Here is a 17,647-nt window from a genome sequence, read left to right as displayed (position 1 = left end):
AGTTACTTGGGACCCATCTGCAACAACTTAAGCTAGCTTGTCTGCTGAGCCTTCTGAACCCACAGTGTCACATGAGGGTAATTTGCTCAAGATCGATTCTCCAAACAGAACAACTCCTCTTCAATAGGGGGAGGCTGAAGGGGGACGGGGGGGGGGGGGGGGGGGGGATCCTTGTGTTTTATCTAAGGATTTATTTGAAAACATCTGTGACCCAACCTTACCTCGGTAACATCCATAACTTTGATGGCTGCCAGCTGACCTGTTTTAACATGTCGACCCTGAAAAACAAAAAAAATAAAGATAATTGGCACAAACGCTCTGCACCATGATGAGAACAGAATGGCTGAAGTTTCGACAAATCACCTCTTCTGAGCTTTTTCCCCAAAAGTGATGATGACGGAGCCCCAGGCTCTCCCAAAGAACCATATGGTTCTATCGGTCTGTAAGACTTCATGAGCCACACTGAATGAACCAAACAAGCAGCATAACAAACAAGTTTTGATAAAAAAAATCAATTCCCTCCTTTCCTGGGTTTTATTTACATATCATTACCTTTCAATCAGAACATCTTAAACCTTTCCTTCCATACCTCAGGTTGATCAGTCTTTTCTTTTCAACATTTCACATGAAGGAAATAACCAAAAAACAAACAAAAAAAGGTCTAGATAGCATACTGCCATCTGGGAAGCCCAGATATTATACTATTTACCATCAAAAATGAGTAACAGTCATCTTCTGCTGATGCGCCCCCAAGAGCACCTGACTTTCCAAGAGTTTACGGAGAACCTTCCCGGACACGTTCCTGTGGTCCCCATGCAGGGAGGCTGCAGCACGGTTACTCAGAACAAGGATGGAGGCGGGGGTGCATGCAGAGATGGGGTGCAGAGAGGGCACTACCTTACAGCTGTGTCACAATTCCCGGCCCAGGACATAAACATTTGTTACTCATGTATCACGAGCGTCGCAGACAAGCTAGGCGCTGCTCTCCTATCCCCTGCCCTGACGGGGAGCCTCCTCGCCATTGGTTCTCCTCCCATCCCTCTCGGCCCTACTCTGCGGGCATCTCCCCGGCCAGCAACAATGTGCTGCCTCGACAGCGTGAGTGCCCTCTCCTTAAGGGCTTTGCAGAAAACGGTCCTTCTGCCACAAATGTGAAACAGAAGGCAGGACCTCAGAGTTTCCAAGAGGCTGCCTCATTGTGGCCTCGTGATGGAAAGAGTTATGAACTTTAGAACTTGAAACCCGAGAGGGGAAGCTCTCCATTTATTCTGGAAAGCTTGGGCAGGGACTCAAATTCCAACTCGGACAAAACAACTCCATGAAAATGACACTGAATTACCACTGAGTCTCAGCTCTCTGCGGTCTCAGCAGGATGGGGTCCAGCAGTCCCTCTCTGCACAGGGCTGGGGACAGCCTGGATGCAGGGAAGCCAGACACACAGAGCCCACAGGCCCGGAGCCTCCCTCCAACATCCCCCACCTGCAGACCTGCCACTTCACCCCCACCTGAGCCACTGTCTTAGATGTCTGCAGAAGCCCCACCTCTGCAATGGCACGGGGCGGGGAGGGAAGAGCACTCCTCGTGGGCCAGTCAGTCCCAGGAGCCCTGCTTCCAGCCTTGTCACCCAATCCCACTGCCAGCCCCCCAGTGCCCTTTGCGTCATCAGCCTCACGCTCCCATCACATCCTCCTGTGTCCAACACAGCCCAAGGACTGGCTGCCACAGCTGTTGGTGTTTAGTCACTTCAGTCATGTCTGACTTTGTGACCCCGTGGACTGCACCCCGCCAGGCTCCTCTGTCCATGGGATTTCCCAGGCAAGAATCCTGGAGTGGGTTGCCATTTACTTCTCCAGGGATCCTCCCGACCCAGGGATTGAATCTGGGTCTCCTGCGTTGCAGGCAAATTCTTTACCATCTGAGCCACCAGGGGAACACAGTTGGGTGACCCACAATCCCAGCCCCACGCTGTACATGATGTGACCTGAGGGGCTGTCTCCCCCTTGGAGGTAGAGGGTGGACCCTGACAGTGTGTCAGGGAACTGGGCTTAGAGGCCATGGTTGACTACCTGCCCAAACACCATTCAGCATCTGTTGACGTATCCACCTTTTGACTCTCACCCGAGGGTTCTGGGCTCTGGAAGCTCAGCCCCTCCGGAGCGTGGTGCCCACAACAGACACGCAGAGCCAATGACCCTCTCTGGCTGCAGGACAGGGCGCCCAGCATGGGCACCATGGCCGTGCCCACACCAACTGCCCCCTCTGTCGGCAGAGTGACAGTGCTGCCCGTGTCATGGGGGTGTCATGGGAAAAGATGATGGAGGGGCAAAAGAAGCACTCAGCACAGGGCCAAGGGCAGCCCCGGTGATCAAGTACAGCTGGACCTTATTCCCCACTAGCGACAGAAGACTAATTTACCAGCAGAGACTCAGCAGCCAGGTGGGCATGACCACACGATCCTGAAGCCAAGTCATCATTTCTGAGAATCCAAGTAGAAAGAGGAGAGCTTAAGAGGACAGATAACTCTCCAGGCCCTTCCATGTAAGGGACACCAAGATCAGCTCCTCCTCACCAGGTGGCCCTCAAAACTGGCCACACAAGCCTGTTATTCTTCCTGCAACAGTGTGCTCAGTTGGTCAGTCATGTCCAACTCTGTGTGACCCCACGGACTGTACTCCACCAGGCTCCTCTGTCCGTGGGATTCTCCAGGCAAGAATACTGGAGTGGGTCGCCATTCCCTTCCTTCTCCAGGGATCTTTCTGTCCCAGGGATCGAACCCAGGTCTCCTGCCCTGTAGGTCGATTCTTCACCCACTGAGCCATCGGGGAACACGTTCCTGCAGTGGAGTTGCTTCCACACAACTGGCAATGCAGAAACCAAAAATAAAAAGCTGGCTGTCAGTCCCTGGCCTCCTCTCTCCCGTGAGAAATCAGGAAAAGCTGATGAAAGAACACCCCAGAAGAACCCTCTCTGGAATATGAAGGCGAGTGTGAGCAAAGTTCAGGCCTCTCATCCACAGATTTGGGAAACTAAAATGTGTTTTTCTTGGTTCCTTCTTTTATCTCACAAATTTTCTTTCAATAAATACTGGAGATCAGAATGCTTTTGCTTTCTGTTGAGTTTAATTTGAGACAACTTTACAGATTAACTGCCTGAAACTGACCTTCTATTTGCTTAAGAGCAAAGCCCATCATTGGGCTTCCCTGCTGGCTCAGACAGTAAAGAATCTGCCTGCAATGCCGGAGACCTGGGTTCAGTCCCTGGGTTGGGAAGGTCCCCTGGAGGAGGAAGCGGCAACTCACTCCAGTATCCTTGCCTGGAGAATCCCATGGACAGAAGAGCCTGGCGGGCTACAGGCTGACAAAAGAGTCGGGCACAACTGAGCGATGGAGCACAAAAAGCCCATCAGCACCAACCTAGGCAAGCAGAGGGTGGCCTGCTCTTAGCAAGAGGCCAGGATGTGAGCTGCAGGCTGAGGGGACAGCCCACCACCCCTGTGCAGGGAGGCGGGGGGGCCTGCTGAGAGGGCTGCAAAACGGTCCACAAGAAGGAGCATTACGCAGTGACAGAGAAACACTGCAGTCTGTAGCGGAAACACTTAGCAAACAGGACAGGGTGACACGAAGGACCTTTAAAGGTGGAGTCAGATGGGACACACTGTGGGGCCAATGGTAGAGACCCCGAGGACTGCCTGGTAAGCCTGAAGATTTCAGGGGGCAGGAAGGGTCCCCTTGAGATGTGAGCCGCAGACCATCCTCACCAAATCCCAGAAAGGAGCACACATGCAAGGGAGAGGAGAGAGCCCAAAGACTCAGACCAAACCCAAGAATCCTCTAAGAGAGGTGCAGGAATCCATGGCTAGCAATCCTTACGCATTCTGACTTTTGAAAATCGCTTCTCCACGCTTGCATGAAAAAGCCCAAATTCAAGTTCTCATATCCATCCTCTCTGGTATTTACTACCATGAAGACACACACCCGTCTTAGCTGAGGTCTTGATATGGGACGGTCAGACTTACAACAAACGAGCTCTAACAAACGTTGATTATGTTTACCACAGAAACAACTATGTTCTGAAAGGTCCAGGAGCTCAAAGGACAGGCAAGCCTAGTTCATCAAAACGGTCGATGAACAGATGAGAAAGTCAACCCACAATGCAAAGAGGAGACGATCCAGGGGCTCACCTGCTGTGTCTTCTCTCCCCAGACGTCTCACTCCTAAGAATTTCAGCTGTGAACGGGAGACGCACCCGGCAGGGCACAGAGAATCTCTAGGGCAGTGAGAACCCTCTGCACAATACTCTGATGACAGACTCATGTCACCACATTGCTGTCCAAACTCACAGACTGTACAACATCGGGAGTGAACGCAGTGTAAAGCGAGAGATTACAATGTATCAACGCAGGTCCCTCAGCCTTAACAGCTGCAGCGGGAGGGGAGCGCCGATAATGGGGAAGGGGTATGTATGTGTGAAACAGGTATACCTGTACCTTCCTCTCAATCTGCTGTGAACCTAAAACTGCTCTAAAAAAAAAAAAAGTCTTATAAAAAATGTTTTAATTCTAAGGATAATTCCCCCTCACATGCCCTTACTTTAAAGGGCTAACATGAAACCTAGCTGACCATGTGATGGGCGGCAAGAGCTCAGCGCCCAGTGCCGCATTGACCACTTTCTAAGGCTCCATGTCCATCCACCCCCAAGCCAAGACCAGCCTGGTTGGTTCTGCACTGAAAACCCCCAAACCACACCCCACATATGAGTGCTCTTTTCCAGGAAGAATCTGCAAAAAACCAAAAACAAAATGCAAGAGAGGAAGAGGGCATATTACCCAAACAGCATCCCCAAGCCACTTGAGGCAAGGCACCAAGTAATTAACTTGGGAGAGAGACAGCTCAGGGCCCTTTGGGAAGAAGCTCAGACGCCTGAACACCTCCTGACACCAGAGCAGGTAAGGGCAACAGGATCCACTGCACACACTTTCTCACCACAGTGCTCCAAAGCCCAGACCCACAGTGAGGTGGGCACTGTGGCCCTGGAACTGCCGTCTATTGTGATCACGACCTGTCCACCTACCTCGCGCTCTGCTCCACGCTCAGGGCTGTGGATGAGCAGGAAAACTGAGAAAACACAGGAAAATGTAAGTGTCATGCGGTCAAGAATTGTGATTTAATAAGAAAACCAAGCTTCTATTCCTTGAAAATTAAAAGACCTCCACAGAGAATTCTAAATTCTATAGGAATCCTAAAGGAAATCAACCCTGAATATTCACGAGAAGGACTGAGACTGATGCTGAAGCTCCAATACTCTGGCCACCTGATGCAAATAGCTGACTCACTGGAAAAAAACCCTGATGCTGGGAAAGGTGGAGGGCAGGGGGTGACAGAGGATGAGACAGTTAGATAGCAGCACCAACTCAAAGGACATGAATCTGAGCAAGCTCTGGGAGAGAGTGGAGGACAGAGGAGCCTGGAGTGCCGCAGTCCATGGGGTTGCAAAGAGTCAGACGTGACTTAGCGACTGAACAACAGAATTCTGCTCGACTTAGGCTGGAGGTGCCGCAAGGAGAACAATGCTCTCTTTAAAGAAATTTATGCCTCAAGAGCAGAGAATGTGCTGGAGAAGGAAATGGCAACCCACTCCAGTGTTCTTGCCTGGAGAATCCCAGGGACGGGAAAGCCTGGTGCGCTGCTGTCTATGGGGTTGCACAGAGTCAGACACAACTGAAGTGACTTAGCAGCAGCAGAGAATGTGCAGACTTCTGACTTCTACAAAAACTAAAACAGCCAAAACCGACAGCACAGTGAGCCCCAGCGCCCACTCGTAATGAATGAGAGGGCAACGAATGAGAGGCCTGTCGCACAGCTGAGCTGGCAGGTAGTGAAATAATTTATGCACCACGTCTTTCTTTTAAGAGACTGATCTGGATGGAAATCTTCCTAAAGCCTGAAATCCTGAGTACATTAAAGATGCTTTTCTTAATGGCTCAGGGAAATCATTATGAACATCAATTACTATCCTGTCCTTGCAATTAAGTGAGAGCCACAGGGAATATTACGTCAGGCAGGAATACTTCAGCAAAGAAAAGGCCCAGTCATCTGGGCTCTGCAGGCCTGTTCAGTCACTTTCAGCTGTGTTCTAGAACAGACGTGGGGTGGGGGCTGGCCAGACAGCAAGCTAAGTTCCAGTTACGTGAGCTATCGCTGGAGCAAACACCTCCTTCAGTTGCCAAGTGGAGACAGCCTGGATGTGCATGGAGTGAAAGGGCCAGAGGGAGGAGACAAGTGTCCTGGGAGGTGAGGAGGGATGTGTGTGTGTACACACATGTATATGTGTGTGTGTGTGCATGTATGTCTGTGTGCACGCATGTGTGCATGTGTGTGTGAGTCTGCGTGTGTGCCTTCGTGTCTCTGTGTCCGGGCAGTGGGTCCGGTGGGAAGAGAGGGCAGCTGCTCTATAAATACGCCTGGTGTCTGGCACCTCCCTGGTGGCGCACTCCATGCTCCCAGTACAGAGGGCTGGGTTCTATCCCTGGTTAGGGAACAAGATCCCACACGCCAGCGCACAACCAAGAGTTCGCATGCCGAGTCGCTCAGTCGTGTCCAACTCCGCGACTCCATGGACTGCAGCCCCACCAGGCTCCTCTGTCCATGGGATTTTCCGGCAAGACTCCTGGAGTGGGTTTCTCCATTCCTCCTCCAGGAGATCTTCCCGACCCAGGGATCGAAGGCTCGTTTGCTGCATCAGAAGGCAGGTTCTTTACTACTGAGCCACCTGGGAAGGCCCAACATATACTGCATACTTGAGCTGAGCTGCCTTTTCCTCAGCGCACCAGAAATACCCAACTGACTTCAGACTGAACAACTTTAAAAAGGATTTAACAGCACAGGATGAACACACACACACAACTCCAAACCCTTTACTGGGGGCCAATCTCTGTATGAAGTTACCTTCTACCTCAGTCACTAACAGAAAAGGCACCCTATTCCACAGGTGAGCAGAGCAGTCAAAACTCTGGAAACGCGACACCTAACATCCATCACAGGACTCGGACAAGATAAATTTAAACACCATCCTCCTGAAGGTGACGTGATCCTGCAGTGGATAAAAGACAAGACACCAAAGGAGACACCCACGACCCATAAAACACATACTCCCTTACTGACAGGCTCTCACAGGAAGAGCTGCATATAAAATATATTATTTTCCTATTTGCTGATTGTCTGAAGCTATTAAGAATAATAAGTTCCTCTTTCTCTACTTTCCTATACTATCAGTATTTTTATGATTAAAATGTCTGTTAATTTTTTAAAGAAGTAAAGAAAAAACTATTTTTTCATTAGTTGTTTTATTTCACATACAAAGATGTTTGTTGTTGTTCAGCTGTTAAGTCGTGTCTGACTCTGTGACCCCATGGACTGCAGCGTGCCAGGCTTCCCTGTTCTTCATTATCTCCCAGAGTTTGCTCAGACTCATGTCGTCCATTGATTCAGTGATGCCATCGAACCATCTTATCCTCTGTTGTCCCCTTCTCCTCTTTTCCTCAATCTTTTCCAACATCAGGGTCTCGTCCAATGAGTCAGCTCTTCACATCAGGTGGCCAAAGTACTGGAGCTTCAGCATCAGTCCTCCCAGTGAATATTCAGGGTTGATTTCCTTTAGGATTGACTGATTTATCTCCCTGCAGTCCAGGGGACTCTCCAGAGTCCTTCGGCACTAAGCTTTCTTCATGGTCCAACTCTCACATCTGTAACCTGACTCCTGGAAAAACCACAACTTTGACTAGATGGACCTTTGGCAGCAAAATGATGTCAAATGAATAGCACTTGATATATATGTATACCAAATACATGTATCTAATCAGATACTGATATATTTTTCTTACTTCAAGTCAAGTTCTTTTACTTCAATTGCTGCAAGAGTAATGATCCATGTTTATAATTTTTTGTGTGATGGCCTCTCTCTTCAACCTTCCCTCGACCAAAATGCAGGGTAACCCATACTCCTCTGTTTCAAATTAGGGCATATTGTCTCTTTTCTTGGTAAAGAACCCACCTGCCGACGCAGGAGATGTTAAGAGACCAGAGTTCAATCCCTGGGTCAGGGAGACCCCCTGGAGGAGGGAATGGCAACCCACTCCAGTATTCTTGCCTGAAGAATCCCATGGTCAGAGGAGCCTGGTGGGCTACAGTCCATGCAATCACTAACAGTCTCACACGACTGAAGTGACTCGGCCTGCACGCACTGCTCGGCACAGCAGCTGACCGCTTAGAACAAAAGAAGAGACGGGATTCTGTGTCCTCTTCTTCCTTCTCCCACCAGGACCCCCACCCCTTCAAGATGTTTTCTGACATTTCTCCCCCTGTGACTTCACAATACACACAATGTTTCGAATTACACCCACAGAGTCATTTCAATATTGAAATAATACTTTTAAGCATCATTAAAGCACTCAAACTGAGCTCCTGTCATTGGCTTAGAGTAAAAGGTTGGAAGTTTCAGACACAAAGTCCAAAGGCAAGAGGTTAAGTGATGCAAGGGACTCTGTTCCATTCTGGGCTCCTGCTCCGCCCACGGACCTTCCCAGTCATCACTAACCTAACCTTCAATTAAGGCTTTCAAATTGTTCCTTGCTGTTCCTCAGCCCTTCAAGACGCTGACTCCAAAATAACACGGCCCTTGAGCCTGGATGTATTTCCAGTATTTATATAAAATCAGCTTTGTGTCTTACTGAATGACTTCTAAATTCAAGAATAACCTGGTTTCTGAACCCGAACCACTTCCCCTGCTGTGTCTACGGCCCTGGCATGTGGTCTCTAGGGACACTGTTTGTTTTCCCTCTGGTTTTCAAAGTCTGCATACAACTCAACTCGCCTGTGCTAAAAATTCACAAGATTATTCATAACTCCACTCTTCCTCCTAAAAAGAGGTAACAGAGTTAACTAATCTCCTAACTTGCCTCTGCTGAATATGCATTAGATACTTCGTTCATTATCCATAATTCCCCCATTCCTCCTTTAAAAGGAGGTAAAAGAGAAAACCCACCTTCATAAAGTTTCCCTCGCCGGAAATGACGCATCCATGCCATCAACTCAAGCACCACTGCTTCCTCCCTGGGACACAGAGCTCCAGCCCACCTTCCCTTTCATCAACCCGTTGAGGAGAGAAATCTGTGAAAGGACTTGCTAATCCAGGGCAGTTCCTCTCTCCAACCTACAGCCACAATCATCCAAAATTAACCCATGGAACTGAATTGAAACTCTCCAAGCCACAAATACACCAAATTTTGCTTCCCTAAGATAAACCAGTCCCTTGGACTGCAAGGATATCAATCAGGTCAATCCTAAAGGAAATCAACCCTGAATATTCACTGGAAGGACTGATGCTGAAGCTGAAGCTCCAATATTTTGGCCAGTAGATGCGAAGAGCCAACTCACTGGAAAAGACTGATGCTGGGAAAGATTGAAGGCAAAAGGAGAAGGGGGCAGTAGAGGATGGGATGGGTGGACTGCATCACCGAATCAAGGGACAATAATGTGAGTAAACTCTGGGAGAAAGTGGCGGACAGAGGAGTCTGGCACCCGGCAGTCCATGGTTTCGCAAAGAGTCGGACACAGCTCAGCAACTGACAAACCCATGGCCTTCAAAGCAGAAGGAAATGCTGATCATCTGAGTTGACTGCTCACTCAGCCACTGAACAGCCTGATGACCCTGAATGAGCCCCTTAACTCCCGAGAAGCACAGCCATCCCACCATCAGATGTCGACGGCTCTCACCGGCTCCCCGGGGTGGTGCCGTGGCTCATCAGTCTGGTCTACACACCAGAGAGGCCCACAAATGAAGCAGTGAGGCTCTGCTCTCATTCTAAGAGGGGACACAAGCCATACACGAGGAAATCCACTGATGGTTTTCTCTTTTTTTCTGGAGAAAAATCTAGCCGAGTGAGGAGAAGGTGTACCAGGGGTGGGGGTGGCTGCTGTTTTATCCTGGGTGGCCAGGGAGGCCTCTCCAGCACCCCGTCATCTGGGCAGAGCTGGAGGAGGAGTGATCAGCGACTTGCCCTGCAGGATCTTGGGACCCACAATTGACTTACAGAGAAACCACCGCGCAGGCGCTGCCGGCCCTTCCTCGGCCAGAGCCACATCCTTGGTGGCTTGCAGGTGACAGGAAGGTCCTAGGCAGCTTCCACAGCGGTGACACGCTCCATGCCCCCTTGTCAACAGCTCCAAGGACATCCCACTGCAGGGTGTCTGTGAAACGGGCCTGCCCAGCACACAGGAGGGCAGGGACCTCTCTGGGCATGGCAAGCCAGACCCAGCACTGCCCACTGCCTCCTGCAAAGCTGAGTTAGAGAGGAGGTGGCGAGAGGCAGGACCACAGGCTACAGCCAAAAGCAGCTACAGGATTTCCCCACTGACCACCCGCCTATACTGCTTCTCTTCGGCAAAACTCGGCTGCAGGGTTGAGGTCTGGGGCCTCTGCTGGCCGAGCCTGGCTGTGATCTCTCAACCCAGCACTAAAACCAGTCTCCCTTCTTTCTCTCAAGACAACAGTTGGAGGAGAAAAGACGTTTCTGACTGAAAAATAAATCCCTAGATTTATGGTCCACATCATTGCATATTGATAACTTTATTAGCCACATACCAAGTATTAAACAAGGCTGTGCACCAAAGAATTGATGCTTTTGAACTGTGGTGTTGGGAAAAACTCTTGAGAGTCCCTTGGAGAGCAAGGAGATCAAACTAGTCAGTCCTAAAGAAAATCAACCCTGATTATTCACTGAAAGGACTGATGCTAAAGCTGAAGCTCCAGCACTGTGGCCAGCTGATGCGAAGAGCCAACTCAGTGGAAAAGCCCCTGATGCTGGGCAAGGTTGAGGTCAGGAGGAGAAGCGGGCGACAGAGGATGGGATGGTTGGATAGCCTCACTGACTCGACGGACGTGAGTTTTGAGTAGACTCCGGGAGACGGTGAAGAACAGGGAAGCCTGGCGTGCTTCAGTCCATAGAGTCACAAAGAGCGAGACACACTGAGCGACTGAGCGACAGCACGGCTACTGAGCTGTGTTTGTTCACTCGCTCAGTTGTGTCCGACTCTTTGTGACCCCCTGGACTGCAGCACACCCGTTCTCCTGCCCTCCACCATCTCCCGGTGCTTGCTCAAACTCAAAATTCAATTACTGGATACGAGTGAAAGCCAATGAACAGTTGTACTAAAAACCGCTTGTGTGCTGTCTCACTATGGCTGCACTTCTACCATTTCAGATTATCCTGGCATCTTGAGGGAAAACTTTTCTGACTTCTACAGCCAGAAACCACTCTCCAGATGCCCACATCAGGCTCTCCCTGATAACTCATGGCCTCAACTGGACATCTCTTTCCTTTAGTGGTTTTGGGGGTGGGACGGGGTTGGAAATGGTTGATTTTGTCTTTTTCAATATAACATTCTAAAAATGAAGAGGCTGCATGTTTCTAAAGCCCAGACTTTTAGTTTCTCTTGAAAAACACATTTGTTAAAGCTAGGCCCTGGGGCCCCAGGAGACAACGTGGAGAAGAAGCAGGCTGAGTGGAGGCGGCCCCCTGAGGCGGGCAGGGGCGCTCCATCTACCCGCAGAGCCCCGCCACCCGGACCTTCACACCTGCACTCGCTGGTCTGGACCCAGCGCCCACCATGCAGAGGCTACAGCAGCAGACTCGAGGCTGACGGTGGGACGGCGGATGGCCAGTCCCCGGGACGGCGGACGACCAGTCACCGGGACAGCGTCTGTCCTTACTGCCGGGTGTTTTTTGCTTTGCTTGTAATTATACGTGCTTGGGCCTCACCCATATCTGCTGGATCAAAATCTCTAAGGAGTGGGGCCTGGGCAACTGTACCTTGTGATCTCCCCTAAATAATTCAGAATAACCCTAAGCACGGCCTCAGGAGGAGTCACAGCAGAAAGGTCCCAGCATGCTAAGCTGCTTCAGTTGTGTCTGACTCTTTGTGACCCCAGGGACCGCAGCCTGCCAGGCTGCTCTGTCCACGGAATTCTCCAGGCAAGAATACTGGACTGGGTTGCATGGCCTCCTCTAAGAGATCTTCCTAACCTTCTCACACCTGCATCTCTTATGTCTCCTTCTTTGATAGGTGGGTTCTTTACCACTAGCGCCATCTGGGAGGTCCTTAAAATCCCCCAGCAGGCACCAGCAAAACCCTCTTTGCCAATAAAAAATTTACAAGACCCCCAAAACACCCCCACCCTAGATCACAGGCTATATAGTAAGCTCAGCCTTACACTATAGCTAATGAATGGGTGGTTGTCACCTCCCGGTCACGGGAAACACACAGGTGACAGTGTGACAGCAGAGGCGAAACCCCAGCATTGGATACCACACACGGTCCAGCGGGAACGCCAGGCCACGATCTCCCTGGCCGCGCCTGCCCCCCAGTCACCCCCCCAACCAGGACCACCATGCTAATCCATCATTTGAACAGGACCTAGGAGGAGGAGGAGGATCGGGGAGCTGCCAAGAGGCTACCAGGGCGGCAGGTGTGACCCAGGACCCAGCAGACTGTCTGTACCCCCTGCCCCAGATGACCTGTACACCCTCCCCAAGACGGTCGGTACCCCCTGGGGCCAGCAGACGGTCTGCGCACCCTCCCGCAGATGGTCTGTACCCCCGCAGGCCGTCTGTACCCCCTCCCCCAGATGGTCTGCGCACCCTCCGCCAAGGGTGCGGTAAGATGTTCTGCTTTAAGGGGGGAAAAAAAGCCACCCAAGATGATGGATCACTAATTATAAGACTCTAAGTCAGAGGACAGGAGGGTAACACGCATCCCCCACCCCCGGTACCGTGGCCAGGGTCTACACACCACAGGACCCAGCCAAAGATTTTCAGGGGCCAGTGAGGAGTCATGAGTGGTGGATGCGTGTGTGATAGGTCACTCACTGCTGTGCAGGCACGACCTTCACAAGCCACCTTCCAACAGATGGCCATCCTTCAAGTCCCTTGAGAGCTGCCCAGCAAGCTGGGCCCACCTCAATAGACTTTCCATAGATAAACTGGGAGATACAAGCCCTTCCCAGGAAATACAGTGCGGGAGAGAGAAAGGCCGATGCGACCCCGAGCTGACCCACTGTGAGGTGCAGGGCTCTGGCGTGGCCAGTCAGGGCTGTCCTTTCCCAGAGCAAGTGAACAGCCATACCCCATGCTGGTTAAAGGACAGAAGCCCCCAGGCACGTCCCCTCCCGACCTGTTACCCCCCAGGAGCCCTGGACAGTCACCTCCCAGCAACACGTAGGAAACTTGAGGGTGAGACTGCTGGGGGAGGGGGTCCTGTAAACCCCCAATTCTGAGCCCCAAGGAACCGCATGAGGGGTCAAGGTGACTCATCCCATATCCCGGCTGTGATTACATGAATTCACTCACAGCCTCACGCGCCAAAAGAAAACAGAAGTAAACTTCAAGACAATTTCCGAAATAACATTTAAATCCTAAAGGGAAGTAGGGATGATTTAAAACCCAAGACACTTCCGGACCTGGGGCCTCTTTCCTGTTGGCTCAGGGGCCCTGCAGGCGGCAGGCAGGCAGGCAGGCAGCAGGCAGGCAGGCAGGCAGGCAGGCCCACTGAGGGCTTCTGCTGTCGCCACTCACTGTCCTCACTCTCCCATCTTCCTCGTCTCAGGACGTCCCCACACCACAAAGTTGCATTTCAGGGTAAAACCTGGATGCCATGGAAGGACTGAACTCCAGTCCCGAGTGCTGCCATCGAGAAGGAAGCGCTGGCTGCGAGGAGAACCCCTGAGGGCCCAGAGATTGCACAGCATTTACAAAAGAGCACCACCCTCCCCCCATCTGTGGGGCACCAGCTTTGTGAAAACCCAGGGCAACCAGACTGAACGTTGCCGACAGGATAAAGCAGCGCTGTCCACCTCCCAGGATGCTCGTGGCAAGCCCAGCACAGGCCACATTGCAGAAACGCACACACAATGCCTCACTTGGTGTGAAAGTGATGAAACACGGACACATGAATCCCAGCGGCCTTGGCTCTCTGGCTTTTGCTCCCTGCCCTACTTTTTCCATCTTGTATGATACATCCAGGAAGGGAGACGGCAGAGAAAACTCTGCAGCCACTTCTCTTTCTCATCCTTTTCTGGACAGAATACCAGGATCTCTGGAAAGGGAGTCCCAGCAATTCACAAGGGACACAGCTCGTCTGGAGACTAGTACTTCTACAGGCATGCCCCTCCTCAATTAGTAGGTCTGTTCCCTGAACTGGGACTTGGAAGAATTTTTTTGCAATATTCACTGAAGTCCACCAAATTAGAGGAACCATGGGGGGTGTCCCTTTTTACTGTGTGTGAACTCTGACTTCAGATACTATTGCTGTCGTTCAGTCACTCAGTTGTGTCCGACTCTTTGAGACCCCATGGGCTGCAGCATGCCAGGGTTCCCTGTCCCTCACCATCTCCCAGAGCTTGCTCAGACTCGTACCCATTGAGTCGGTCATGCCCTCTGTCGCCCCCTTCTCTTCCTGCTCTCCACCTTTCCCAGCATCAGGGTCTTTTGCAATGAGTCGACTCTTCGCATCAGGTGGCCAAAGTACTGGAGCTTCAGCTTCGTCCTCAGTCCTTCCTATGAATATTCAGGGTCGACTTCCTCTGAGAGTGACTGGTCTGCTCTCCTTACTGTTCAAGGGACTCTCAAGAGTCTTCTGCAGCACCACAGTTCGAAAGCATCACTTCTTCAGCGCTCAGCTTTCTTTACGGTCCAACTCTCACATTTGTACATGACTACTGGGAAAACCATAGCTTTCATTATATGGACCTTTGTCGACCTTACTTTTTAATAAGCTGTGAGCCACTTGGGAAGCCGCTATCAACTACACTCAATTTAAATGAAAATTTTTTAAGAGAAAGAAAAAAAAGCCAAGTCACATAACAGCACTTAAGATTCAATCAACTACAATTATTTTCAAGAAGCCGTGCAGCAGACCCAGGCACAAGATTTTGGCAAAAGCAAAAAGCAAAAAAGACATTCTCTTTCATCTAAAATTACAAAAGTAACACGTAAGACATAAAACCCCAGCTTCTTCTTTTAGCTTTCTAACCAAACGCCACCGCAGCTTTGAACAGGAAGGGTCTGGACAGGCTGACAGCAGCTGGGCACTGGCTCCAGGATCCTCCGGAGAAGTGGGATTCCTCACCAGGAGCAAACAAAAGGCTTCTGTGCTCCTGGAGAGGAGCAGCAGGAGCGCCGGCAGGCCAGGAGAGGCTGTCTTGTGCCACACACGCAGCTGTGCTGTGCTTACTCGCTCAGTCCTGCCTGACTCTTTGTGATCCCGTGGACTGCAGCCCACCAGGCTCCTCCATCCATGGAGTTCTCCAGGCAAAAATACTGGAGGAGGGTGCCATGCCCTCCTCCAGGAGATCTTCCCAGCCCAGGGATCAAACCCAGGTCTCCCCACTGGGGAAGCCCAGCAGCTCTTAAAACCCCAAGTTTAGACTGCCCGTCACCAGCTGTGAACACCTCTTCCACCTGCTCCCCACCCTCCTCCACCAGAAGAGACACACACAAGGTTTGGGGGCAGGGGACAGAGGTGTCACTGCCCTCTCTCCAGGCACACACACACAAAAGCAGGCAGTGGGGTTTGTGCAGAGACACTAATGTTAAGGGAAATCGGGAAATGTCTCAAATGTGGGCCTCTAGCCAAAAGTGTGCGTTTGTGCTAAGTCACTTCAGCCATGTCTGACTCTGGGACCCCATGGACTGCAGCACACAAGGCTCCTCTCTCTGAGGGATTCTCCAGGGAAGAATACTAGAGTGGGGTGCCATGCCCTTCTCCAGGGGATCTTCCTGACCCAGGGATCAAACCGGGGTCTCTGGGAAGACTGTAACCGAAAGCACATCGTGGCTAAGCCGAATCTGGCCACGGAGCACGGCAGGTCAGAACGCAAGCGTTTTCGGCTCGTTGAAGAGCTCGCTTTGTTTTTTCTAATCCAACACTTTATCCTTTGGCAAAAGCAGTTTCGACTCTTAAAAGGTAAGCAGCCTACATTAAATACAGTAAGTCCCCCACACGTGAATGAGTTCTGTTCAGAGAATGTATTCGAAAATCCAACGAAGTTAGCCTAGATACCCAACTAACACAGTCAGCTACACAGTACTGAACTGGAGTAGCTTTATAATACTTTTCACATAAATAATACAGTAAAAGCAAACAAAAAACATTTCTAATCTTACAGTCCAGTACCCTGAGAAGGAGAGGAATAACAGTCCAACTGCTGGAGCACAGGGGTGAACAAAGAAGAGTTACTTCCTGGAAGAGCTGAAGGATCACCAGCAACAGGGGATGGAGGGAGAGCTGCAGTTTCACTCGAGCATCTTTGCGAGTGTGAGGCGTGCAGGCTCGTATGCAGGGGACTTCCTGTAATGTCCTCTATCTCCCACGCCCACTGGTCAATTACAGAGGAAATGGGTGGAAACAGGTGAAAAGGACAAAGTGTACCTCCCAACTGGATGTGGGGAGGCAAACACACAGTTACTTTAGTGCCCCCAAATCATTATGATATTAAAATATTACTATAATCATGATGCAAGAAAATTATATACTTGGGAGAGGCCACTTTGAGTAACTGCAGTAACAAACCATGTGCAAAGAGAAAGCAGACAAATAAGTAACAATTAAGAAAGAAAAAAAGGAAAGAAAATCTGTGTTTCAATGAGCGACTCCAAAAATGTCTGAAAGCCAAACTTTTATTGGAACAATAGCGCCGCTTTATTGTAAGCCACCAAATCTAAAAGTCTGTTTTATTTGTGGGAAAGTAAGAAAAAGGGGGAAAAAATAACAGGTCTAAGCACAAGCAACAGAATATTATAGCTCTGTTGTAACCTAGTTATTTAGTAAACCAAGTTGTCACAGCAACTATTAGAGCAAATTTCCTGCCTCGTGAGAGGCTGGGACAACCTGCCATGTACCCCCCAAGTATAGAGAGTCAGTCGAGGCGACCCAAGAACTCTGCCCGGGAAGGACTCTGCTTTGGATAAAAACAGGTAGAAGCATCTCCAAAGGCGAGACGTGTGTTCACACCAAGTGCTCAGTATTTGGTGTTCTCTCCCAGGGTCTGAGAGTTCACGGACAAGGTTAACCTGGAGGCAATACACTTCAGCACAACCAAAGCCAAAGACTGCAGAGGACACCACGAGAAACGCTGGGCTGGAGGAAGCACAAGCTGGAATCAAGACTGCCGGCAAAAGTATCAGTGACTTCAGATATGCAGATGACACCACCCTTATGGCAGAGAGTGAAGAGGAACTGAAGAGCCTCTTGATGACAGTGAAAGAGGAGAGTGAAAAAGCTGGCTTAAAACTCAACATTCAGAAACAAAGATCATGGCATCCGGTCCCATCACTTCATGGCAAATAGATGGAGAAACAATGGAAACAGTGACAGACTTTACTTCCTTGGCCTCCAAAATCACTGCAGATGCTGACTGCAGCTCCTTGGAAGAAAAGCTATGACCAAGCTAGACAGCACATTAAAAAGCAGAGACATTACTTTGCTGACAAAGGTCCATCTAGTCAAAGCTGTGGTTTTTACAGTAGTCATGTATGGATGTGAGAGTTGGACTATAAAGAAAGCTGAGCGCCAAAGAATCGATGCTTTTGAACTGT

At 50.4% G+C, this 17,647-nt stretch overlaps 1 protein-coding gene across 13 annotated transcripts in view; it reads right to left on the bottom strand.

Moving 5' to 3' along the window:
* Positions 1 to 17,647, bottom strand: part of MAP4K4 (mitogen-activated protein kinase kinase kinase kinase 4) — a 146,140-nt gene that overhangs the window by 73,940 nt on the left and 54,553 nt on the right. For 12 of the 13 annotated variants that reach the window (XM_052647553.1, XM_052647557.1, XM_052647555.1 and 9 more), the window contains exon 3: positions 222 to 278. In XM_052647553.1, the coding sequence (XP_052503513.1) occupies positions 222 to 278 (57 nt within the window). Of the gene's footprint in view, positions 1 to 221; positions 279 to 709; positions 802 to 17,647 lie in introns of those variants that run through there. The other variant, XM_052647556.1, reaches the window with a different exon arrangement.

The sequence above is a fragment of the Budorcas taxicolor genome, chromosome 11 (genome assembly GCF_023091745.1).
Source record: "Budorcas taxicolor isolate Tak-1 chromosome 11, Takin1.1, whole genome shotgun sequence".
NCBI lineage: Eukaryota > Metazoa > Chordata > Mammalia > Artiodactyla > Bovidae > Budorcas > Budorcas taxicolor.
Note: the sequence above shows the minus strand (reverse complement) of the source record. Positions and strands in the feature narration are given on the sequence as shown.